At 40.6% G+C, this 25,369-nt stretch overlaps 1 protein-coding gene across 5 annotated transcripts in view; it reads left to right on the top strand.

Annotated features, from left to right (window-relative positions):
* The window catches only part of Rasa2 (RAS p21 protein activator 2), a 104,123-nt gene extending 87,038 nt beyond the window's left edge, over window positions 1-17,085 (top strand). For 4 of the 5 annotated variants that reach the window (XM_005080728.4, XM_040739624.1, XM_040739626.1 and 1 more), the window contains exons 20-24: window positions 8,930-9,012; window positions 9,736-9,944; window positions 11,077-11,180; window positions 11,484-11,670; window positions 13,517-17,085. In XM_005080728.4, the coding sequence (XP_005080785.1) occupies window positions 8,930-9,012; window positions 9,736-9,944; window positions 11,077-11,180; window positions 11,484-11,670; window positions 13,517-13,547 (614 nt within the window). In that variant the 3' untranslated portion in view covers window positions 13,548-17,085. Of the gene's footprint in view, window positions 1-8,929; window positions 9,013-9,202; window positions 9,429-9,735; window positions 9,945-11,076; window positions 11,181-11,483; window positions 11,671-13,516 lie in introns of those variants that run through there. The other variant, XR_005874688.1, reaches the window with a different exon arrangement.
* Window positions 17,086-25,369: the final 8,284 nt, after the last annotated feature.

Here is a 25,369-nt window from a genome sequence, read left to right as displayed (position 1 = left end):
TTGGTTATTATATTTCATCTCTCTTCCCCTGCTCTTTAAGATCCTTAGTGGTAACAATCACATTACTAGCATAAAAGCAGTTAGTAAATATTCTTCAAAAAACACTAGGTCTTCCAAATATACTGTCGACATAGTTGCTTCAATAACCACTACTCTGGATTCTGAAGCTTTAAACAAATTTACTAGTAAAATTTTTAATAAACCTCTTTGAAATACTTCTGTGAGATATACAGTTTATATAGCTTCTATAAACATACACTCTCAGTACATTTAGGTTCACTGAACTTTCGCCGGCTCATGTTTTCCAACATGAGGCTCTCCAGGGTTTTTGTTTGTTTGTTTGTTTGTTTTTCTTAATAGCTGAAGAACAAAATAAATCATTAATTAAATTATGCAAATGTTTTCAGCTAAACATATTTTACTGGGTGCCTACTATGTGCCAGAAGTGCAGGACAAAACAGTAGTGAAGAAGACATACTAAAACTCAGGCTTTTGTTCAACTTACAGGTTAGCACTGATAGACAATAATTTTTTTAAATTATAATAATTCAAGGCACAGAAGATACTGACTTGGACCAGTAGGTAGCAGTAGGGGTAGTAAAAACAATCACATTCTGAATCTACTCCAAAGATAGTAAGTACTCAGAATCTGTTCAGGAATTAAATTGGAGGAGTGGAGAAAAGAACATTTTGAGGATTTGGGCAAAAGCAACTGAAGAGATGAAATTACCTTTTTTATAAATAGACACATGAAAACTGGGGATGTAGTTCAGTTGGTAGATTGCTCAAGATAGCATGCACAAAGCCCTGATTTCATCACCAGCAGGACATAAACATGGAGTGATGACCTGCGTCTGTATCCCAGCACTTAGGAAATAGAGACGTAAGAATCACAAGTTCAGGGTATTTACTGGGCTATGTAATGAGTTCAAAGTCAGCCTGGGCTGTCTGAAAGCTTATCTTTTAAATACACAGAGTTCTGGTAATAATGGAGAACTTGGTATAAACTAACATTCTCATAATGTTAGACAGCTAACTCTGAAAAATTTGACCCTTGAAATAAAAGAATCATTCTGGCTAAGATTTCTATTTTCATGACCACCTACAAAAGCACTGTAGTAAGATAGCTGAATTCATGCAAAAACATACAATTGTTTGGATTCAGGTGTTGAAGGATCTAGTTTCAATGTTTCCAGAAAGACTGAAAATTGAGGAAACAAGAGAAAGGAACCTTCAGATTGCATGTGAACTGCTTGAAATCCTTACCTGACTTTAGATGCTTAGGCAAGAAGAAAAATTCAGGGAGGACAATGGGAAGCAGTAACTGGGAATCTGCTTAAAGAACAACAACAACAACAAAGCCAATGTATAGCACAAACAAATTGTAGCCACCAATACAAATGTTTAAGGAATGGTAATTAAATCTGTTTCCAGTATACAGTGATGAAACGGTGACAGCTTGAAAGAGGAAACATAGTCGAGAGAAAAATGCAGTGGATGTGCCATAGGTAGTCTACATGCTAGAAATAGACTTTAAGGCTATTTCAAGGATTCAGTGGAAGTATTAGTAATAAGGAGTAAAGGAATAGGCAATCTCAGCAGAAAATAATTATAAAAAGTAGAATTACCAGGTATAGTGGCACGTCCTTTTAAGTCTAGCTTTTAGGAGACAGAGGCAGGTAGATCTCTGTGAGTTCAAGACCACAGTGGACCACAATAGTGAGTTCCAGGCCAGCTAAGGATATATACACAGTGAGACTCTGTCTCAAAAAGTATCATAGAATTGAAATGTATTATATCTAAAATGAGAGAGTGGCTGGATGAGCTTAACAACTAGAGGTGCTAAGAGAAAAGTTTACTGAACTTAAGAACAGATCAATAGAAATTAACCAGTTTGAGAAACAAAAAAAGATTTGGGGTGTTCGGGTGATGAAGGGAACCACAGTAACTTGTGGAACCTATCAGACATGCTAGGTATCTCATAGAGACACAGAGAAAGGGGCATTTGAAGGAATAATGGCCTAAATAAATTCAAAAATTTATTTGGAGATATCATTTTAAGGAACCAAAAAATTCAGTGAACTTCAAGCCTGATAAATGCCAACGAAAGATCACTAACACATATGGTAAGCAAAGACATAATTTTGTTAACTGGAACAAAGAATACATTATATACATAAAAGTAATCACTGATTTATAGCACTGAGCTGTGGCTTTATAGCATATCTAAATGTAAAACACATGACAAGAGTGTCATAATAGAAGGGGATAGAGAAAATTGTCTTGTATCTTAAGAAGGAAGACAAGAATAATTTTAAGTAGACTGTGATGAGTTAAGACTATGTAATGCCAAGTGTGAGTGTGATGGCCTATATCTTTAATTCCAGCACTGAGGAGGCAGAGGCAGTCAGATCTCTGTGAGTTAAAGGCCAGCCTGGTCTACATAGTGAAATCCTATCTCAAAACAAGACTACACATTATGACCAAAACTTAGAAAGAAATGGACATGTTAGCCTGTCCCCTTCTTCCCATTCAGAAAGTAACTAAAGATGTCAAGGGGGAAAGCATCAGAAATCATAACAGCAACTGGCGGCTTACACTCAACAGTATCAGTAATTACAATAAGTATAAGGAAGCTATTTTAATGGAAACTGTCAGAGTAAATGTTCTAACAAACAGTATCTCATGAAATGCTTTCTATAACACAGCATCTTAAATGTGAAAGCACAGATAGGTTGAAAGTAATTGGGTAGAGAAAAAGATGATGGGGTGAAGATGAGCAAAAATCACAGTAGACTTCAGAAAAGCTATTCCCAAGTAAATGTAGACATGGTCCGGAATAATAAAAAGGCCTTCACAGGGAAAGGTCTTGTCCTTAGTGTGTGTACACCTGTTAACAGCTTGTTATATGTGTGTCAGGAAAGACTTAAGACAGACAAATCCTAGCCAGGCGGTGGTGGTGCACTAGGGAGGCTGTGGCAGGCAGATCTCTATAAGTTTGAGACCAGCCTGGTCTACAAAGTGAGTTACATGATTGCCAGGGCTACACTGGAAAACAAACAAACAAACAAAAAAAGACAAACAAATCCACAATTATAAATTGAATATTTAAATACTTTTCTCTAAGTAATTATCAAAATATGCAAAAAAATCAGTAAAAATAGAGGAATTTGAAAACACTACTCACTCACTTTGATCTGACTCACACATGTGACACATTATACCAAAGAGAATATATAGTCTTTTTCAATCAGATTGTAGTATTTACTAAACTAGACCACATACTAAGTCTCAGTACACATCAGAAAGTTACCATTGTACAAAATGTTCTCAGATGACATAATTAAAACACTATATCTAGCCGGGCAGTGGTGGCGCACGCCTTTAATCCCAGCACTCGGGAGGCAGAGGCAGGTGGATCTCTGTGAGTTCGAGGCCAGGCTGGACCGACAGCCTCCAAAACAATACAGAGAAACCCTGTCTCATAAAACCAAAAAAAAAAACTATATCTAGAAGTGCATGCCCTCCCCCCCCCCCCGTATTTGGAAGTTAATATGCTTGTAAGTAACCTACTAGAGCAAAGAAATTCAGGAATACTTTTAAGCTATAAATTATAATGAAAATAGGACAAACAGCAAAGTTTGTAGAATATATCTAAATCAGTACTTATTGGAAATTACTTTAATTACTTTAAGTATTTCTATTAACAAGGAGAGTGTCTTTCTGTCTTTTTTTTTAACATTTCATGTATATGACTGGATATTTTGCATGCATATATGTCAGGTGCCTGGTATCTGAAGGAGGCTGGCAGAGGGCACCAGATCCTCAGGAACTAGAGTTAGGAGTGTTTATGAGCTGTGACACTGTGTTCTTAACCACTGACACATCTCTTCAGCCCCAACAAGGAATGGCTTTAAAACCTTGGGTTAGGCAAGACTTCTTACATATATCTCAAAGGTGTGATACTGAAAGAAAAATAATCTTTCATCTCAATTCAAGACAGGAGATCCCTGAGGCAAGTCAACTAGCTAGATTAGCTGGAACTGGTGTGCTCCAGACTCAGGGGCCCTGCCTCAGTCAATAAACTGGAGAGATGTTGAGGAGAATACATTATGTCAACTTCAGGTGTCCACCTGTATACATTTACCTACACACATACACCACACACACACACACACACACACACACACATAGGAGAAAAAATGAAAAGATGCCAGGCAGTGATGGTGAATGCCTTTAATCTTAGCATTTGGGAGGCAGAGGCAGGTGTATAGGTGTATCATTGTGAGTTTGAGCTCAGCCTTGTCTACAGATGGAGTTCCAGGACAGGACAGCCAGGGTTACACAGAGAAACGCTGTCTCAAAAAAGAAAGAAAGGGATTTCACAGCAAGTAAAGACGTAGCTCAATGGTAGAACATTTGCCTAGCACATTCAAGGCTGTTGGTAAATTCCTACAAAAATTAAAAAATAAGTAAGACAAGACCAAATATTAGTAAGAATATGGAGGAATAGAAGCCTTCATACATTTCTAGTGGGACTGTAGTAGTACAGTCACTTTGAAGGGCAGTTTGACAAATTCTTAAAAAGTTAACTGTGTCTGCGTGAAGATTGGTCACACCTTTAATCCCAGCACTTGAAGGTGAGTTCAAGGCCAGTGTGGTCTACAGAGAGAGTTCCAAGACAGGCTCCAAAGCTACATAGAAAAACCCTGTCTTGGGGGAAAAAAGTTAACTGAATGAAAGAGCAAGGAAAAGCAAAATGATCAACTATAAAACCATACATGTTCCATACCATACCATACATGTTCTTGGTTATCTATCCCAAACGAAATGAAAGCAGATGGCTAAAAAGACTTCCAGTGAGTGTTTAGGTGAGCATTATTTATAATAGCCAAAAACTGGGACCAACCTAATGTCCATCAACTGATGGGCATGCACTGTCCATGCAGTAGACACTTTGTTTCTTTTACATTATGTTTGAATGATTTTCAGTGGTGTATCTATTTTCCAGATTTCTTTACCCAACATAATTTCTTACATAACCTTTTTCTTGGATTCATTGTAATTTTACAGGAACAGTTACTTGAGGAATTCCCAAAATAAGTGGGTTTGTTATTTATTTGTTTGCGTCCTTACATGTACCAAAACATTTTTATCCTTGCTATTGCATGAGCCTCATTTTTCCTTATAACTTTAAGGGTATAAAACTCTGACTTATGACCATACTGCCTTGAATTCTCTTTTCTCATCTTAGAAGCTAAGCAAGGCTCCAACCTGGTTAGTACTTGGATGGGAAACCACCTTGGAATAATGGGTGCTGTAGGCTTTTAAAAAAGATAGTAAGCAATGAAGGAAAAGATAGAATACTCCATTGTTTATTAGCTTCCATTGTCACTGGTGAAAATTTTTATATCAATCTGATTCTCAGACTTTGACTCCTCTCTGAAAACTCTTGTATCATTTCTTTAGTCTTAAGTTCTGCTATTTTATGACTTTCTTAGGGATATTTTGTCACATGTCAGTACTTCTAAGTCCTATGAACCTAAACTTATGCTCTCTTTCTGTGTCTTTTTGTGTTGTTGTTGGTTTTGTTTGTTTGTTTGTTTGTCTGTTTGTTTGTTTTATGAAACTTCTTGGGAAGATCTTCTGTTTCTAACATGTTGGAGTTTAATTCAGTTAACTGAAATTAGCCCTCACAGTGTAAGAACAGATGTTCCTGAGAGGGATATTTTGTCACATGTCAGTACTTCTAAGTCCTATGAACCTAAACTTATGCTCTCTTTCTGTGTCTTTTTGTGTTGTTGTTGGTTTTGTTTGTTTGTTTGTTTGTCTGTTTGTTTGTTTTATGAAACTTCTTGGGAAGATCTTCTGTTTCTAACATGTTGGAGTTTAATTCAGTTAACTGAAATTAGCCCTCACAGTGTAAGAACAGATGTTCCTGAGAGTAGTGTGCTTTCTCTACGCTTGCAATATTAGAATTTGTCCCAAAATGAATAAATAGCATTAAGAGTGTGGATATGTTCTGTATGTTTAACAAATCTAAAGAAAGAATATTTTTAAATTCTCTGGCTAGATGTTCTGACATCCTGTGCAGATTGGTACCCAAAGACATAATGTTTCCTCTGCCCGCCAATTCATTACACATCTGATTCCTTTAGATGTTACCATGTCTGTGTGTCTCTCCTCATCTGTTTGGTAATTGCCTTGGCATTTTGCTCATCTTTGTGTTTTACAGTTCATTCACCTACTTGAGGGTTCAGTAACTACCCATCATGATCATGAGGGAGGGGCAGGTTATGGCTTTGCACTGTTCTGCAGCCCTGCTTTACTGGCCTGTGCATGTGTGGCCTAGCTCTTCCAGATGTCTCTCATCTTAATCATCCTAATGTGTCTGAGTCTCTCACTCAGTCCTCTGTGGCCACTGCGTTGGCTTGAAGCTCTCCCTAAGTACTCCCGCCTGTGACTTCCATCAGTGACTCTCTTCCTGCCCTACCTTGTATCCTCATAACTTTTATGTGCTTCCATGTTGTTCCCATGTGTGATTGGTATTTATTGAATTGCTATTTACACAGGGAAGTTCTCCTTAACTGCCCAATTTCAAGTGACTTCCTAGTTACATTCTATTTTATCCCTTCAATTTATTTTCATCATAACATTCATCTATAGTTAATATTTCTCTAACAGTCTTTTCAGAACTCAATACAAATTCTACCAAGGACTCATTTTTAGTTTATTGCTTTGTCTTAAATTATTAGGGCAATGCCTGGCATATAGTAGACATTCAGTATATATCTTTTAAAAATATGTGTCACATCTATTTGAATTACCTTCAATTTTAGGATTTGTGCCAGTACACTGACTGAGCAACTATTTTGTATTAATGTCTTTATTAACAGCGACAACAAAAACACAATTAGCTGAACACTGATCTTTGCCAAAAAAAAAGTCTCAGCATTAATTCTTTGAACAGTATAAAATAGAATTCTTTTTAGCTTCCTATATTTCAACCCACACATCCTTAAAAAAAAGCTTGAGGAGGAAATAAAAACAAAGCTTTGGTGCTGTAAAAACACCATCACAAAATGACCAGAAATCAAAAGTGTATTTGTCAATAGCTTCTACAACTGGATGAGATATGGGTGACCCCAAACTATAATGACATGCATCACCTTATGCCATGTTAGCAGGAGTCCCTTTAACAAACTCAGATTCCCTTGCCTATGTTTCAAAACCTTTAAATGGTTAAGAATTCACTCTGTTGAATAAAATTTTTATGATTACCTCCAGCATCTCCTAAAGTAAACTTTGTAGTATTGGCTAGCCAGCTGAACAGTATGTGAAATTATAAACAATTTCATAGTTTAAAAATATGTTTTAGGTCTGGCAGGCTGGGTCAGTAGGTAGAGGTGCTTGCCACCAAGATTGACAGGCTGAGTTCAGTGCCTGGGAACCACATGGTAGAAGGAGAGAACTGACTTCTGTCAGTTGTCCAATGACCTCTATACATGTGCTATATATAGTTCATTTACATGTGTGCGCACACACACACACAGTAAAATAAAGTGTAAGTTAAACAAATTTTAAACAAGGCTGGGCATGATGGCGCATGCCTTTAATCCCAGCACTCAGGAGGCAGAGGCAGATGGATCTCTTTGAGGTTGAGGCCTCAGATAGAAACCTGAGGCCAACCTGGTCTTCATAGTGAGTTCCAGGACAAACCAGGGCTACATAGAGAGACCTTGTCTCAAAAAAACAAATCAATAGGTAAATAAATGTATAAACTTTAAAGATCCAGGGATGGATAGTTGGCTCAGTGGTTATTTTAGTTTGGGTTTCTGTTGCTGTGAAGAAACACCATGACCATGGCAACTCTTATAAAGGAAAATATTGAGTTGGGTGACTTACAGTTCTAGAGGTTTAGCCTATCATCATGGTGGGGAGTATGAAGGCATGCAGTTAGACATGGTACTAGAGAAGGAGCTGAGAGTAGAGAAGGAACTACATCTTGATTCATAGACAACAGGAAGTAAACTGAGTCACTGGGTGCAGCTTGAGCATATAAATGAAACCTCAAAACCTGCCTACACAGTAACACACTTCTTCCAACAAAGCCATACCTACTCCAATAAGCCACACCTCCTAATAGTGCCACCCACTATGAGTTTATAGGGGCCAGTTACATTCAAACTACCACAGTGGTTAAGAGTACTTGTTTTTTTATAGAGGACCTGAGTTCAATTCCCAGCATCCACATGGTGGCTCGCAACCATCTGTGACCCCAGTCCCAGGGGATCCAAAGTTGCCTTCTGACTTTTGAGGGCACTGGGCACACATGAGGTACACATATATACATTCAGGGGAAATGCTCATACACATAAAATAATAAAATTAAGTATGTTTTAGAGGTAGAGATATAGGTCAGTGCTAGGCTACTTGCCTAATGTGCATCATGCCTTGGGTTTGGTTCCCTGCACATGCATACACACTAAATGTTTTTGTTTTGAAGAATAATCCTTTAATTACATGTTAAGATGACAAAACAAAAGAATCTAATAGTTGTATTTACTGCTTAGGTCAACTCCCATGCCTGGGCCTCTCAGGGGGTCTTTATCACTAAACACATTAGTTCTTTCAGCTTCTGTATAATAGTGGACAAATTTGCAACAGCATAGAAAATGATTTTCTATATAGAGATCAAATTTATTCACATGCTTTCCTTTGAAAATATTTTCATCTATATAGAAAAAGGATAGGATATTTTATAGAACTCAATCAAAATTCCTGTTTTATATTATTATATACAAAACATCCAGAAGCCTACTATTGATGCATGTGCTTCTTCCAACAAGCAGAATTAACCTTACAGAATTAACATCTTACCTTTGTAATTATTACAGTAATTCCTTTAATTTTGTCATTGTTTATTTAGGCAAAGATGCAATTTACACTATTCCGGTGAAAAACATTCTTGCTGTGGAAAAACTGGAAGAAAGCTCTTTCAACAAGAAAAATGTAAGTTATATAAAAATTGAAAGCATTTTAAATTGTTGTAGATAATTTATTTTAGTATTTGCCATTCAGATCTCTAACGAATTTCCCAGTCACCAGAATGGCATCACTGGTCTTCATTATCTCCTTACTGCTTTGTCTTTCCTCAAACTTCCTCCTACATCTAAAATTACCTCTCTTTGTTCTTATTCAGATAGTGGACTTTCCTTTGGACATGTGTGACATCTACAATTTATATTGTTCTGCTGCTTAGTACCATCAACTCAGATTGTCTTAGTTAGGGTTTCTACTCCTGTGAAGAGAGATACTATGACCACAGCAACTCTTATAAAGAAAATCATTCAATTGGGTGGCTTACAGTTCATTATCATCATGGTAGAGGACATGGTGGCATGCAGGAACACGTGCTGGAGAAGTAGGTGAGAATCCTATATCTTGCAGACACCAGGAAGTGGTCTGTCTCACTGGAAGTAGCTTGAGCGTAGGACACCTCAAAACCCATCACCACAGTGACACACTACTCCAACAAAGCCACACCTTTAATGGTGTCATTCCCTTTGGGGGCTATTTTCCTTCAAACCAGCACAGGCACTGATTTGCTTAGAAAGTAACGACTCTTAGCAGACATTTCTTAGCCAAGCAACCAGGTTTCTTTCTAAGTACTTACTTACTCTTTTTGTGTACTTTGTTGCTTTTTTTAACTTTTTGTCTTTATTACCAATGAAGATGTTCCAAGTGATACATACAGAGAAAACACTCTACGTCCAAGCAAATAACTGTGTGGAAGCTAACGAGTGGATAGATAAGCTGTGCAGGGTGAGCAGATGCAACCACAACAGGCTCAGTTCTTTTCACCCTTCTGCATATCTCAATGGAAACTGGCTCTGCTGCCAGGAGACAAGTGAAAATACACCAGGCTGCAAGCCGTGTACTGCGTAAGTTCCTTTCTGACGAAAGCAGTAGCGATTCAAAATGTCTGTGGATGTGAAAACAAGCTAAGTCAAAGTAGCTGTACATAAAGGCCACATATTGTTTGAAATATAAAAGGTATCTAGAAGGGCTTGGGTTGTTGCCTAGTTGTTGCGTGACACACACAAGTACTTTGGTTGGATCCTAGTACCACAAAAATAAATATATTGAATAAGTAAATTCATAGACACATAATGTAAATTAGTAGTGGCCAGGGACTGGATGGATGGGAGAATGGAGACTGATAATGAGTACAAAATTTCTTTTGTAGTTGATGGAAATATTCTGAAATTATTAATAGTTGTACATATCTGGTGGTGGGAGTTTAGATTGTAGCACAGGTTTGAAGGGCCATATTAAAGGTTGATGGTAGAGCATTTGCCAAATATGAGCAATGTTCCACTGCATCATCAACACCATGAGAAGAAGAAAAGTCAGCATCTCAAGCCTGAGTGAGACACGAAAGGCTAGAGAGATGGCTCAGCAGTTAAGAGCACACTGCTCTTGCAGAGGATACAAGTTTGGTTCCCAGCACCCACATTAAGCAGCTCTCAACTACCTACATCTCCACTCCAAGGTATCCAAAGCCTGTGGCTTCCTCAGGCACCTACACTTATATGCACACACCCTCACATACACACAATTAAAAATGATAATAATAAAATCTAGAATCGTATTAAAGTCCACTAAACATTCTATTTTAGATATTATGGAATAGCCATTGTTGCCCTGTACATTTTATTAATGCATTGATTTTGTGAAGAACCATAGGTTATAAAAATAGTTCTATTGGGACTGGAGAGTGGTTAAGAATGCTTGCTGCTCCAGAATCTATGTAACTCCACCTCCAGGGAATCTGATGCCCTCTTCTAGCCTCTGTAGATACCCACACATATGCACAGATACACACATACACATTAAAAAGTTATTTTACTTCAAAATCCTCTTCAATATGGCCCTGTTTAATTATCTCAGAAACTGATTTCTGAGGTCCCTTTTCCAAAGTTCTAAATCTAGTGTTAGTCTAAATTCATCAAAATCTTTCTCATGGGTAACAAAAAATTTTTTCCAATGTCTTCAATTTTCTTTTTATCATAGAGGTATCCCTGCAGACATCCAGATAGATATTGATGAAGACAGAGAAACGGAAAGGATTTATTCCCTTTTTACCCTCAGTTTACCTAAGCTGCAGAAAATGGAAGGTAAACATATTCTACTTTTATAAAACCATGATCTTTTGTTACTAATTTCTGAATTATTTTGGCTTTTTTTAATTGAAAATATCTATAGATTTACTAAATAACTGATAATGAAGTTCACAAACCATCAAAAGGGGCTATTCATGAAATAAAATTAGTGTTCATATGTAAATGTGGTGGTTCTGTTTAATAAAATTGTTATATACTGTAATCAAAATCTCTCAGAAACTTCAAAAATTTTAAATTATGCTACAGATTACATTTGTGTAATTTAGTTTTCTGATCATATTTCACTGCCCCTTACAGAGGCTTGTGGAACTATAGCAGTCTATCAAGGGCCACAAAAAGAGCCTGATTATTGTAACTTCACAATTGAGGATTCTGTCACGACCTTTAAGACAATCCAGCAAATAAAAAGCATCATAGAGAAGCTAGATGAGCCTCATGAGAAATACAGAAAGAAAAGATCGAGTAGTGCAAAATACGGAAGCAAGTAAGTGTCTTCGGGCTCCTGCTCTGAGGCTGCGGACCCAGCCTTTCTCCTGAGCATGCTCCCTGCAGCTCAGCCTGCAATTGCTCATTTCTGCTGTCCTTGCATGCTGTGGTGCTGTACTTGATGGCTGCTCTGAATGTCGGGCTCAGTTGTAATTCACTCCTTGAATGATTAGTAGCTCTTTTCTTTTTGTTTTTATTGTCTCTGTATTTCTCACAACATCTTACATTTATAATGAATACCAAAACAAGCAAGCTGTGACAGCGCATGAAAGCATTTGGTAGTTGATTCCAAGTGCTTCATCTCAGACAGAGAAGAAAAGATGGGTAAGCACAGCAACAGCTGACACACATTGGGAGCTTGTTCCTCCCAGGATGCCACACTCAGCACTGGACACCCTGTCATTCAGATTACTCCCAGCAGCCAGTAATAAACTCCTGAGGGAAGTTCGTAGTCTCACCAGTGAAGACCAAGCTTATACAGACAGTTAATGCAGGAGCTAGGCACTGTCACTGGGAGCTGTATAGCCCTAAGGTAGTCTAAATCTTGAAGTTTTTCTCTTATGGTACCAGATGAGCCACAGAAGTTCAGAGCCCCACTTTCTTTTCTAAGATAATGTTCACAGGCAGAAAAAGAAAAGACTATTTCTTCCCTACTGAGAGAAAAGAAGCTTGTCTAGAGTAACCGCCAGCCCTCCCTGATACACAGGACTCCAGTGTGACCAGCGTCCTGCTAGTAACAGTGGATTGGAAGGTTTGCTTCTCGGACCAGCAAATAACTGTTTTCCAGTGTATGCTCCTGTCATTTAGCTCATACCAGCCTAGCATCGTTTCCTTCCCACTTTACTCATAGAAAATTTGAAGTACAAGGAAGATGAATGTCTTGCCCAAGATCCCACCCCATTAGTGAGAAGACTTTGAATCTTTGTTGCATTGTTTTAAATAGTCTTTGAAATTTTTGTCAGTTAGCATTTTTGTATTTCTGAATAAGAAAAATCGGTTTGTTGGTATAAATACATTCTTCTTGGAGAGAAAGCTTAGTACATTACAAAGGTTGTATTATGAACATCTTAATTCTGTATTTTCTTCATTGTATAGTTGAATCTCTTCCAACCAGAGTTAATCTAATTTTCCTGGAGCCCTTCAAAGTTTCTAACCAAGGCTTGACCATCAATAAATACCTCAACACCAGGCATGGTGGTGCATGCCTTTAGTCCCAGCTCTCAGGAGGCAGGCAGATCTGAGTTTGAGGCCAGCCATCTACAAATCAAGTTCCAGAACAGCCAGGCTGTTACACAGAAAAACCCTGTCTTGAAAAACAAGAAACAAAACAAACAAACAAACAAACAAAGTATCTCATCATCTATAGCTGCCTAGCTTTATTTTTCTCTATTAAACTACACCAGCTCAGCTGCTGGTGCTATTCTTGCTTACTGCCCAGCCAACTGCCCCTTGCAGTGTATTTTACACATCTGTTTTCTTTCTTTAATTTGGGGGCGGGGCTTGGGCTGAGAAAACAACTCAGGTTAGTGTGGCTGACTACCATACAGTTCTTGGAGAGGGCAACAACACTCAAACCCTCTTACACTAATATTTTGCTTATTTTCTTTTCCTATACCATCATGTGAGCCCCCATGAATTATGCATCTGTCTTGTTTAGTACTGTACACTTAACTTCTAGAATAGTGCCTGAAATGTAGTTAAGTGATCAGTAACACTTGTTGAATTAATAAAGCAAGATAGTATATGAGAGAGCAAGGAAAATTAGAAGTGCTTGGTGAGTTCTGTATATGTCTCATTTTTAATTTGTATATTTTAAAGAGTAATTTTCTATTTCTGTTTTGTAGGGAAAATCCAATTGTTGGAAAAATATCATAGTTTGACCAACTGATGGAGAACTGGAAAATATTCTTTTTCATGGAGTTTTTTAATTCACCCAGTTTTGTTCAGAGTATGTAAGAGCAGACATTGACTTTTTTGACACCTGCTTTCACATTATATTTAATATTTAATGGTTAAATTAACTGTTTGGGATTTAACTGATATCAATGAGTTTATTACTAGAGAATTTGAAACCCAAGATTTCCTTCAAATCCAAATCCATGTCATTGCAACTTCTTTGTATAGAGTCTTTCTAAGGAAGGTTCCTAAGAAGCTTTGTAACAAAGGGAGCACTTCATAGTGAGGAACCATCCCTACTTGTAGCACTGAATTGTGTGGACTCATTTTCACTACCATTAGTGCCTGCTCTATACTGCCAACATTGTGTTTTACTAGAAAATCCCAGTCCATTGTCAATTCAGAACTTTTCACTGAGTTCATCTGGACTCGCCTCTCTAAGAAAGAAAAAGAAGAAAAAACAAAAGCAGAGACTTTTTTCCTCTGTTGTGTTAGCCATTACAGGTCATAGAGACAGAGATGAAGACCTCCGAACACCACTGAAAGTTGGTGAATGCTGTGCCTGGTCACAGGTGTAAGAGTACTCAGATAGATATCAGGGAATATGTGCTTCTGTGTGCACCATGTTTACATTTGGAATGAGTGATGGCAGATGAAATAAAATGAGACCACTAATGATTTTCATTGTTTTAAATATCAGGTACTCATTTTTCATAATTTGAGGATTTAGTTTAACATTACTCCTGAAGGCATCTCTTTCCAAACAGAAGAGAATGGTGAAGGTGGTGAGAAAACCACTTGACCTTGCCTGCTGTTTCATGTCATAATAAGGGTGTGTAAGGATGCCCTCCAGATAGTGTTAGGTCCTGCTCTAACTCGAGAACAGTCACTTGGCGCACTTTAATAATCTGGCACATTCCAGATTGTAGTTTAGATACTCCATGGTATCTATCTTTTATGATCAGTTGAATGATCAGTGTTTAAGCCTAGAACAGTGCTTTCTTAAAAATGTTTATATTTTATTGCTGTTTCCTTATTGACTGCTAGCCAAATGGAATTAGGTTCAGCAACTGTTGAAATCCTGTTTTTCCTTACTCTAAGTGGGTCCTAAAAACCATAACTGTAAATAAGCAGCTGAAGCAAGTGCCACTGTGGAGAGGAGTGATGCACTTGGCTTCATCAGTATTAAAACCATGGTACTTGTCTTTTTTAATTCAGAACATTTTCTAAGTGTGGTACTTTGAACCTTGGGGTATTTACATATGTTCCTGTTGAAAACTGTGACTTATTGGTGTAAGTCTAACTAGCTGTGATTTTCTATTTGGTTGAGCTTAAGATGTATTTCAGAATATATTTGCCAATTATGTTGTAGGTAATTGTTTTTACATTGTTATTAGGTAATTATTTTAAAGATTTTTAACACAGACCTGTCCCATAAAAAAATCATGACTGAAAAATGTATTTTTCTAAATGACTTTTGTGTTGGTTGTCTTTACTCTTTGCTTTTTTGGGGACCCACAACCCAGCTCCCAAATTAATCACATGGAGACTTATTATTACTTATAAATGTCCGGCCTATGGGCTTTTTCCTTTTCTTATTTCTGTAATCTTATTTCACCCTTACGCTGTGGGTGGCTGGGTGGTTGGCCCCTTCTTTTCTTGTTCTTGATCTCTCTTGCTTCCCTATCCCTCTTCCCTCCTATTTATTCTCTCTGCCTGCCAGCCCCACCTATACTTTCTCCTGCCTTGCTATTGGCCATTCAGCCCTTGATTAGTCCAATCGGGTGTCTTAGACAGGCAAAGTAACAGCTCACAGTTAAACAAATGCAACATAAAAGAATGCAATATGTCTTTGCATCATTAAACAAATGTTCTACAGCCTAAACAAATGTAACACATCTTAAACTAATATTCTATAGCAGACTCTTAGAGTCAGCATGGGATAGACCTGAATCATGCTTGTAATTCCAGACCCATGCTAAAGTCCAAAAGAGTCCTTTAAATCTGACAGAGTTACACTGTGTTGTAGATGTTTAAAAAAATTAGCCACTTAATACATTTCTTATGAGCTTTGTATTAAAATTCCTATTAGATTCTCCAAAATGTCTACCTAAAAAGGAACATGAGTGGTCCAGATAAAAGAGCTCAAGACTCTTTAGTGGTTTTGAATCTTCTGTTGGTTGTTTTGAGTTTTCTCTCCCCACAAAAGGAACTATTTCCTAACTTTTTCCTGCTCTTTTGAGACAAGGTCTCACTATATATCCCTGGCTGGCCTAGAACTTATAGAGAGATTCCCCTGCCTCTGCCTGGAAGATCCATTTCCTAAGTCTTGGAAGTAAAAGCATGTGCCACCACATCCAACACCCCTAACATTTCTAATATCAAATTCCCAATTATAAATATTTTTAAAGATCATAGTATCAAAAGGGCCAAAGCTATATACATGTACATGTATAGGTGTTTGAGAGCTCAATCATCTAGTTCTATTATTTATGTGACCCTTTAAACAGCCAAATTGACTGGAATTAATTGGACAGTTTGGCACAGTATAAAAAGATAAATATATAACTTTCCTTAGATGAAGGCTTTTCCCGTCATAAATCCTGTCCACAGGACCTTTCGACAATCAAGACCCTCCAGGGACCTTCTCCTGTGCTCTTGCATACTGTGTGTCTTAATCTCATGGTCTCCTTGTTCTGTCTTTTACAAAGAGCATTTGAAAAAATACATGGCAGCTCGCCTCTCCCTAAAACCTGGAGACCCCAGAAAGGACAGAAGATGGTGGGGAAGATCATAGATGCTCACTAGCTCTGAGCTGTGTCCATTTACTCAGTGTGGTGATGGGTAGTATGTTTTGTTTAGCTTTGTTTTAAATCATCATCTGACAAGACAGTGGGCAATAGCAAAAGTTTTTACTCCCAGGAATATAACTTATCAAATCAAACTACTTTGTTTACCAAAGAAACATGTTTTTAATTTCACGGGTAATAGCAAAGAGTCAAAACTGGGCTCTCGTTTTACCAACAGAGAGCATCACATGACTGGTGACCACGGCTTTTGTTTGTGTTTCCGAGGCCTGATTTCATTCTTTACTGGAAAAGCTCATTCAAGCCATGTTTTAAAAAAACAGATTTCTTTTAAGTGAATGCACCTTCTAATTTGCTTTAAGTACTGTTGAATAGCCTATAAAGACAGACTCAGCAGAGCTTTCTAGTGTCCTTACATATGTGACAAATACAAAACTCATTCTAGAGTTAAATTACTGATCTTGATTGATGTTATTTGCTTCCATTTTTAACCTGGGAATTAATATGTTGCTAGTAAATATTGGTTTTTACAGTGTCTAGCTTGAAAATGTAAATTATCAAAACGTAATATAGTGCATTTGTGTAACCATGTTGTATTGTTGAGAATGTATTTTTATTTAAATTTTATTTTCTTATGAAGAGTATTATAAAAATTAAAACCTTTTGTAACTGTCGTTTGAAAATAACTCAAATAAAGTACAAGAAGCCTGTCTGGTTTTTTTGTGAGACATGACTTAAACTCTCTGCTCCTCGACTGTTTGTGGGTGATTTAACACAGGGAGACTCCGGCAGCAGCACTGGGAAGCCTCCTGGTGGTTCGCTTGCACTGGACCAGGCCACAATCCTCTTGTTATTATTTGTTCACCAGACTTCTCTCTGTGACCTGCAGCATTCATTGTCAGTGCAGGGAACCATGGGAGAATATGTTCCGCTCTTGTCTGCATGCAAGCAACTCAGAGCTGAACCTGTTCAACTTTTTAAGAAGGCCTTTCTGCTCTTAAAAAAACAAAAACAAAAAAACCCCATTAAAGTCTCTGATGATTCAGATCCTACACTGATCCCTGTGGGTACCCATAGCTGCCTGTCTGTATCCATCTGGGTGTTAGCATTTGGCCATGTTGTGCTGTGTTGACAAGTTATCTTGAGAATACATATTAGCAGCACCAAAGACTAGGCTAGAGATGACTCACACTCCCACAGGAGGAGTAGATCTTAAGATCTTTTCCTAAGCACCTCAGAATCCCTAAATAAACACAACAGCCCCTGTGACTCCATGGGAATCTAAGGTTAACAAAGAAGAGTGGGGAGGGGGGTGGTTCTGGGTCTCTCATGCTAGCCCTGTGTGGACTAAAATTTGTAATAAACAAGTTTTTTATTGTTTGGTTTTTTCCAAGACAGGGTTTCTCTGTATAACAGCTCTGGCTGTCTTGGAACTCACCATAGACCATACTGGCCTCAAAATCACAGAGGTCTGCCTCCTGAGTGTTGGCATTAAAGACATTTGACAACACCCCAAGCCCCAGTATTCTTTCTAATAGTTTATTCTCAGGGCAGGTGTTGGTTGGTTGGTTTCCATTTTGTTAATTCTTTTGTAGCCATGATTGGCCTTAAACCGCCTTGAACTCCTCCTGCACTCTCAGTGCTGGTACTAAAAGTGTGCATCAACATGTCTAGCCCTTCTTCCAGTATGCTGTTCTTTAAAGGAGAGGAGCTATACTTTACATTTCTTTTTCCAACCTACATGATTCCAAAATGGAAAAAAAAAAAAAACTAAAGCCAAGTAGAGTTCCTTTCTACTCCACTTAGGTGCCAAGTGCTGCACTCCTCTGCAAGCTCTTTACACGATGATTGGCTATTCTTAAATAAACTGGCTGGTATCCTTTGATCTTAATTTTTCAAATGTATCATATATATGATCATATATCATGATCAAATTGGTCTCGTTCCAGAAATTAAGGATGGACCAACGTATGCAAATGAGCCCATGTAACAAAGCACAGATGAGACACTCGGTGCAGAAGAGCTCTTAACAGATTACACACATGCTGATAACGTTTTCAACCAAGTGAAGGAGCAACAAGTCAGACAACAGACCGACAGCCAATGGGGAAGAACTGAGTGAAATGAGCATGTCCCTTCTCATTACTCCTTCAAAATGGTACTTTTGAGCAACAGGAAGAAAGGGAATATAAACAAGAAAAAGAAATCTAAAAAGTCCTTCAACAGTCATGGATCAGAGTTGCTGTTGTAGAAATGACTGAATGTAATTTACATATTCAGTACAGTCTCTATTAAAATTCCAATGAGATTCTCCCCAGCAATAAGGGAGAGGAAATCCCAAATGTAAACAAAAGTTCCCAAATAGCCCAAGCAATTTGAAGCAAAGAGAAGCAATGCAGATAGAATGCTCCATTTCACATTCTACAACTGTGCCATAGTAGCCAAACCAGCATGGAGCCTGGCACAAAACAATGTAGACCAATGAAATAAAGGGCTCAAAAGTAAACTCAGGAAATTATAATGGTATGATTCTTGACCAAGGTGCCGAAAACCTTCAGAGAAAAAGGTTTGGTACTGGGAAAACTGAAAAGCCTGCAGCAGAAGCCTGAATGTAAGGCTTCACAGAACTGCAAGATAGTGCCTTTGTCCTCAGTGGGAGATGCTACCAACCCCACTGTCCATCCTCCAACTGGGAGACACCTAAGGAGACAGAGAGCAGGGATGAGGAAGCCAAGTACAGAAGTGGAAAGCACTTTGTGGGCCCTTGCAGGAGGTCTGACCTACAGCCCAGCTCAAAGCCACCACCACCACTAGGCAACCCAGAATGTCCTGAGATGTGAGTGGTCCCAGTAGGAAGTATGGAGGACAGCCACACCAGGCGTCAGTAACCTGCAGCATGGGCCACAGCCTGAGGTGGCAGATATATGGGTGGCAGCTCTGTGCCCAGATGGCTGAGGTGAGCTCTGTGTGTGCCCTGAGAGCTGCACACTGCTTCCAGAGTAGGGCACCGTGGCACAAGGGAGTCAAGTCACCTCTGGCCTTGGGCTGCCAGCTGGGAAGCTGTCCTCACATGTCTCCCTACACTCCACTCAACTCCCTTCTAAATGGGCTGGCTGGACATGTGCCCTTGTCCCCAGGCCCTCAGCCAGAATGTTACCAAGGCTTCCCCCAAGCTCTGAGGATCCATAGCCTGTGGACACTTTCCCAGGCCACCTCCTTACTCTAGCTCAGTCTTGGGCACCAGACTTAAACACCCAAAGCTAAACAAGTCCAGCCAGCCACAGAATCTACGTAAACCCCTCCCACATATGGGTGTGGAACCAGTCAGGTGATTCCCTGAGTGTGGCCCTGTGCCTAACACCTAGGAACTAGCCAAGTAGCCTATTATTTATTGATTGCAACAGGATCTCACTAAATAGGCTTAGCTAGCTTGGAACTCATCATGTAGACTAGGCTGATCTCAAATTCACAGATAATGCTCCGGCCTCTTCCTCTGCCTTTTGATCCAGAGTACTGGGATCACAAGCATGCACCACCACACCTAGCCTAGAGTGGCCGACCTTATTAAACTGCAAACAAGTCCCTTCTCCAACCTTTGCAAGCCAGTTTCCCAATCATGACTTACACTTTTGGAGCTTTGGAGAGTAATACATTAGGCTAGTTGTTCTCAAAGTGAGGCCCCAGCGGTACCTGAGCACTTACTAGATGGGGAGCCCTTCAAGCCAACCCAGGCACCCTCGGTCAACAGAGGACCAAGCAAGATCCTTTGTAATGTGTCCTGAACGAGCCATGTGAAGCTAGTCTGGAAAGGTGGCCGTGGGTGGCAGACCTTGGGCAACCAGCCTGTACTTGATAGCCGCTGAGGAAGGAACCTAGCCTTGTCTTCATTGTCCCACTGGGGGAAGGCAATTCCTGGAAGCGCAGGTTCTTCTGTGTCCATGTGGTGAGGAGCCATCCGAGATAAGAAATTAAAGTTCCCCAAATATTATTGTTGAGCATACTCAGGACAGCTCTAGCGTGGTGCCTTTTACACAAATATTGTCAGTCACAGTAAGCATGTTGATCTTCTTTTACCTTCGGCAAATAAGGAAACATCTGTGGCGCTGCTGCTATTTGTTTATTTTTGAAGGAGCTTCGTAATGGTGGAAATATTTCGTACAAGATTATAGAAGCCTGGGGCTAAAGCCCTGCCCCTGAGATGGAGTGAGGCGTTTCCTTCTAGTTAAGACCTCCATGCGTAAAATCCTTATTGTTAAGTGTCAAGACTACAGCCATCTGGCCTCTCAATAAAATACAAGGTCAGCTAGTGGGGAAGGAAGCCAGTCTTGACAGAGGGTGTTTGGCCCACCAGTCTCAAATGACAGTGCTTTTTCTGTGCCTCAGTTTCCCCATTCTTCCTCTGTTACAAGGAGGAGATGAGAGACTTCCTGCCTTTTCTCGAGCAGCCTTTCTGGGTGGATTCCTAACTGCAGTGCCAGACAAAGCTGCCAGAAACTTCTCACCTAAAAATTGTGTGGACCTCCATGATTTTACGCATCTAATGTAAGCTAGGAGGGCTCGTTGGGGGTGTGAAGACATCACAGAAAGCGAAACAGTTCATGGAAGAGCATTGTGAGGCCTGCAGATGTGGTTCAGTGCTTGCCAGCATGCACGCAAAGTCCTGGGTTCAAATCCCCATCTCTCCAGAAAAAAATGAACCGGGGCATAACAGCAAACAGTTGACCCCAAAGTGGGGAGTGTGTCCCTGCCCCCTCCTCCCCTTCCCCTGCATTCCTGGTTTTCTTTTATTCTTTGTGGGGTTTTTTGGTTGTTATTTGTTTGTTTGTTTTGGACAGGGTCTCTTTTTCTATGGGCTCCAGCTGGTCTAGAACTCATGATCCTCCCTCATTCTGGGATTACAGGCTTGTACCACCTCCCAAGCTTCTGGATTTCTTTCCGGAGAAAGAGAGGCAAGATGGAGAAGACGAGCGTTTGGAAGGATGAATGTCCTCACGCTTGGACTGTGAGAAACAAAAGCACACCTGCACACAGACACTTGAAAACTAAAGTCAGACAGTTTCATTGCCAACATTCAGACAGAGGGTGGGAACAGAGTTTGCCTCCCAGCAACCTAGCCCCACCCATAACCCTCTGACCTTCTGGGGCCCCAGTCTGCAGTGGCCCCAGCTGCCTGGCTTCACTGCTCCAGATGTGGGGGTCAGTGAACCAGGCCTGAATTCAGAGCACAGGTGCAGGGCCTCCTTCACCCCGCTCCATCCCCAGGTGTCCCCAAAAGCACCCTGTAAATGTGCCACCCTCAAATTTCTGTTTTCACCCAACCACCAGGCATTCCCTTTAAAAAAAATGGCTGCTTTTGTTTATTATGTGCTGGGGATTGAACTAGGATTTCGTGGGTGCTAGACAAGTGCTCTACCACTGAGCCATACCCCTAGCTATACAATCTTTTTTAAATGATATACTTTACAGTATAAGGCAGTGATGGCACACGCCTTAATCCCAACACTCAGGAGGCAGAGGCAGGTGAATCTTTTGTGAGTTGAGGCCTGCCTGGTCTACAGAGTGAGTTCCAGAACAGCCAGGGTAGTTACACAGAGAAACTCTGTCTGGGGGTGGGGAAGAGAAAATTTTGAATGATAATACAAGGCTTTGGTGTTACTCTTGGGAAGGGGGTGAGACAGTCCAATTCTAATACTGGGGTACTACTCAGAAACAGGAAAGAATGGGCAGGGATCTCGGCACTAGTAGAAGTGCCCCCAAAGCCCAGAGCCTCTGGTGAGAGGTCTCTGCTGTGCTTTCTAAAGGGCAAAGGAGAGCAGACCAGTGGCTGGGGAGGAGCAGCGGGGACCCTGGACAGAGGGGTTTTAGTGTGTTTGTTTGTTTGTTTGTTTGTTTGATTGATTGATTTTTGAGACTATTTCTCTCTGTAGCTTTGGAGCCTGTCCTGGAGCTCACTCTGTAGACTAGGCTGGCCTCGAACTCACAGAGATCTGCCGGCCTCTGCCTTTCAAGTGGACTTGCTTCAGATTCGCAGGCAGCCAAAAGCCTGCCAACCTCATGATTTCTGAGTATGCCTTCATTCTTGCTGATGCGTGATCACACTAGACCAGCTATTTCTTCTTCTTCTTCTTCAAACTGTTTTGAGGAATATTTTCCGCAATCCCACTTGGAGATTTTCCACATCCAGATAGTTCTTTAAAGGCCCACGTGATGCACAGCTGACATTTTGTAGGGCTTTGCTCCCTTTTCTACGGTCGGTGATTGAGCTTTTTATAGAAAACAATGCAATTTGTCAAGGAGCCAAAAAAGCACCAGTTAGCCAAAACTTCTTCCCAAAAAAGTAGCAGAGAAAGAGAGAGAGAGCACTGGTTGGGGCAGCAAGGCCCTGACAATTTTCACTCCGAAAAACATGATGGGGTGGGGGATGGGGGTGGAGCATGGTGAAATTAACTCCCTCATCCTTGGAAGGAAGGGAAGGGCAGGGCCCATCTGCACAGGAGCTCTCCCATTGAAAAGCACAGATGTTCGTGCTGTGTGTCCAAGTTTATCTCTGCCTTTTCATTTGTTATGAAGCAAATGTCCTCTAACCTCTCCCTTGGGGGCGCCACGTAGGTTCATTGTCTGACCACGAGGGATGTGTGGCCCTCTGTTTACTAGTGAGGACTAAGGCTGATTCCATTTTCCACGGCAGGGTTAGCCAACTACAGTGCAAAGGCCAAACATGTTTTTGTGTGTTCAGTACTCTGATATTTATTTTTTCAATTTTATTTATTTTTCTTTTGTGTGCATGGGTGTTTAGCCTATGTGTGTGTGTGTATATGTATTCGGTATCTGTGTAGGCCAGAAGAGGGCATCAGAACCCCTGGGATAGATGGTTGTGAGTCCACACATGCGCTGCTAAGACATTTCCGGAGAAAATCTGCCACACAAACCTGAAGGCCTGAGTCTGATTCCCAGAACCCACAGGGAATGTGGAAGAAGGAAGAAGATCAGCTCCACAAAATTGTTCCCTAGCCTCCACACGGAAGCCCTATATGGTCCTTATATGGTGGTCTGAATGAGAACGCCCCCCCTCAAGCTCATAGGTTTGAATGTTTGGTCCCTACTTGGTGGAACTGTTTGGGAAAGATTAAGAGCTGTGGTCTTCTTGGAGGAGGTGTGTCACAAGGGTGGGCTTTGAGGTTTCAAAAGCCTACGCTAGGCCCAGTCTCCCCCTCCCCTTCTCTCTCTGTTTCCAGATAAGATAAAAGCTCTCAGCTGCCGCCCCATCACCATGCCTGCCCGCCCGCTGCCACGATCCCGACCTTGATGGTCATGGACTCACCTTCTGAAATCGTAAGCAACCCCAATTAAATGTCTTCTCTTATTACTTGCCTGATCGTGATGTCTCTTCGCAGCAATAGAAAAGTAACAAAGACCCTGTGCTTCACTTGTAGTGGCACAGGGGCCATGGCATGCGCGAATACGGCCCCGCCTCCCTCCCTCCCTCCCCCTCTCTCCCTCCCTCCCTCCCTCCCTCCCCCTCTCTCCCTCCCTCCCTCCCTCCCTCCCCCTCTCTCCCTCCCTCCCTCCCTCCCTCCCCCTCCCTCCCTCTCCCTCTCTCCCTCCCTCCCTCTCTCCCCCTCTCTCTCTAGTGGTAGTCATTCCCGTAATTAAAATAATTCTCTTCACTACAGTTATTAATGTGTACTAGAGTAGAGACTCGTGAACCATGGGACAGGTGCGGTGCTCAGAGGACAACCTGCAAAAGTCAGGTTTTCCTTCCTTCATGTCAAGTCGAGGGTTTGACCTCAACACCTTCCCAGCCATCTTGTCAACCCAGCCTTCCTCCTCCTCCTCCTCCTCTTTATCTTCCTCCCCCCTCCTCCTTCTTCTCTCAGGTTCTCACCTTGACTGGCCTGGAACTCTCATGTAGACCAGGCTGGCTTCAAAATCACAGCAATCTACCTGTCTTTGCCTCAGAGAGCTGGGATTAAAGACCTGTGTTTTGGGGATTTGATTTTTGGGTTTTGGTGGGGCTTTTTGTTGTTGATGATGATGTTGTTCATTTGTTTTGTTTTGCTTTGGTTTTTTTGTTTTGTTTTGTTTTTTGAGACAGGGTCTTGCTATATAGGCCAGCTGGCCTCAGACTCAGCCTCCTAAGCTGCAGATGTGTGCCATCACGCCTGGGGACTCATCTTGCAGCGGCGGGGGGGGGCTCCTGGGCTCCTTTCAGATGGGTGGTGCTGTGCTGTTCGTGTTGCTGGGCTGCTTCCCACTGCTCCACAATCTCATTTATCACAGAGCCGATTTCAGCTTACATGAACTCATCCTGGTGGAGTGGCTTGAGAAAACAAATGCAGTCATTTTGCCTTCAGCCTTGAGCAAAAATAAAAATGTAGTAACTCAGGGGTAGACTACTTGCTTAATAAAACAAAGACACATAGAGAAGCCTGGAAAGAGTTTACAGTGCTGTGTTATTCAGGGTGAACGGGAGTGTGGCTCTGAGGGAAAAATAAGAGCTCAATTTTGAAATCTGTCTACGTTTAAGGTCTTTATATATAGCCAACCACATTACAGTTACAAAAGAGCAGTAATTTTTCCTCTCCCACCAAACCTTAACTACCTTTATTAACAAACATAAAGACTAACTTGGAATCAAGCTTTACCTCATCTCACTCTGTGAAATAGATCAATGGAGAGGATGGGGCAGGCTTTTCTAGAAATTAGGTGACCTGAGAAATGTAACCAGGCAGCATGATTTGCAACCTACAGGACTGTCAGTCTGCATACAATAGGGGGATGACATCAAGATAGCTTTAGACAATGACCTGAAACAAAAAAAAAAAAAAAATCGTTAACTTCAAAACCATCATCTCTTACTGTCATCCCAACCCTCCGAGAATGGCTTCTCTTCCATCCATCCTTTTGACACACCCTAGCTCTGGCTGAAGGTTTGGGGTGTTTTCTGCTGTCTGGGTGTGACTACACTATGACAGTGGATCCGGTAACACTGAC

This window comes from Mesocricetus auratus, unplaced genomic scaffold (genome assembly GCF_017639785.1).
Source record: "Mesocricetus auratus isolate SY011 unplaced genomic scaffold, BCM_Maur_2.0 Super-Scaffold_100691, whole genome shotgun sequence".
Taxonomy (NCBI): domain Eukaryota; kingdom Metazoa; phylum Chordata; class Mammalia; order Rodentia; family Cricetidae; genus Mesocricetus; species Mesocricetus auratus.
The sequence above is the reverse complement of the archived record's forward strand: the minus strand, read 5'-3'. Positions and strand labels throughout refer to the sequence as shown.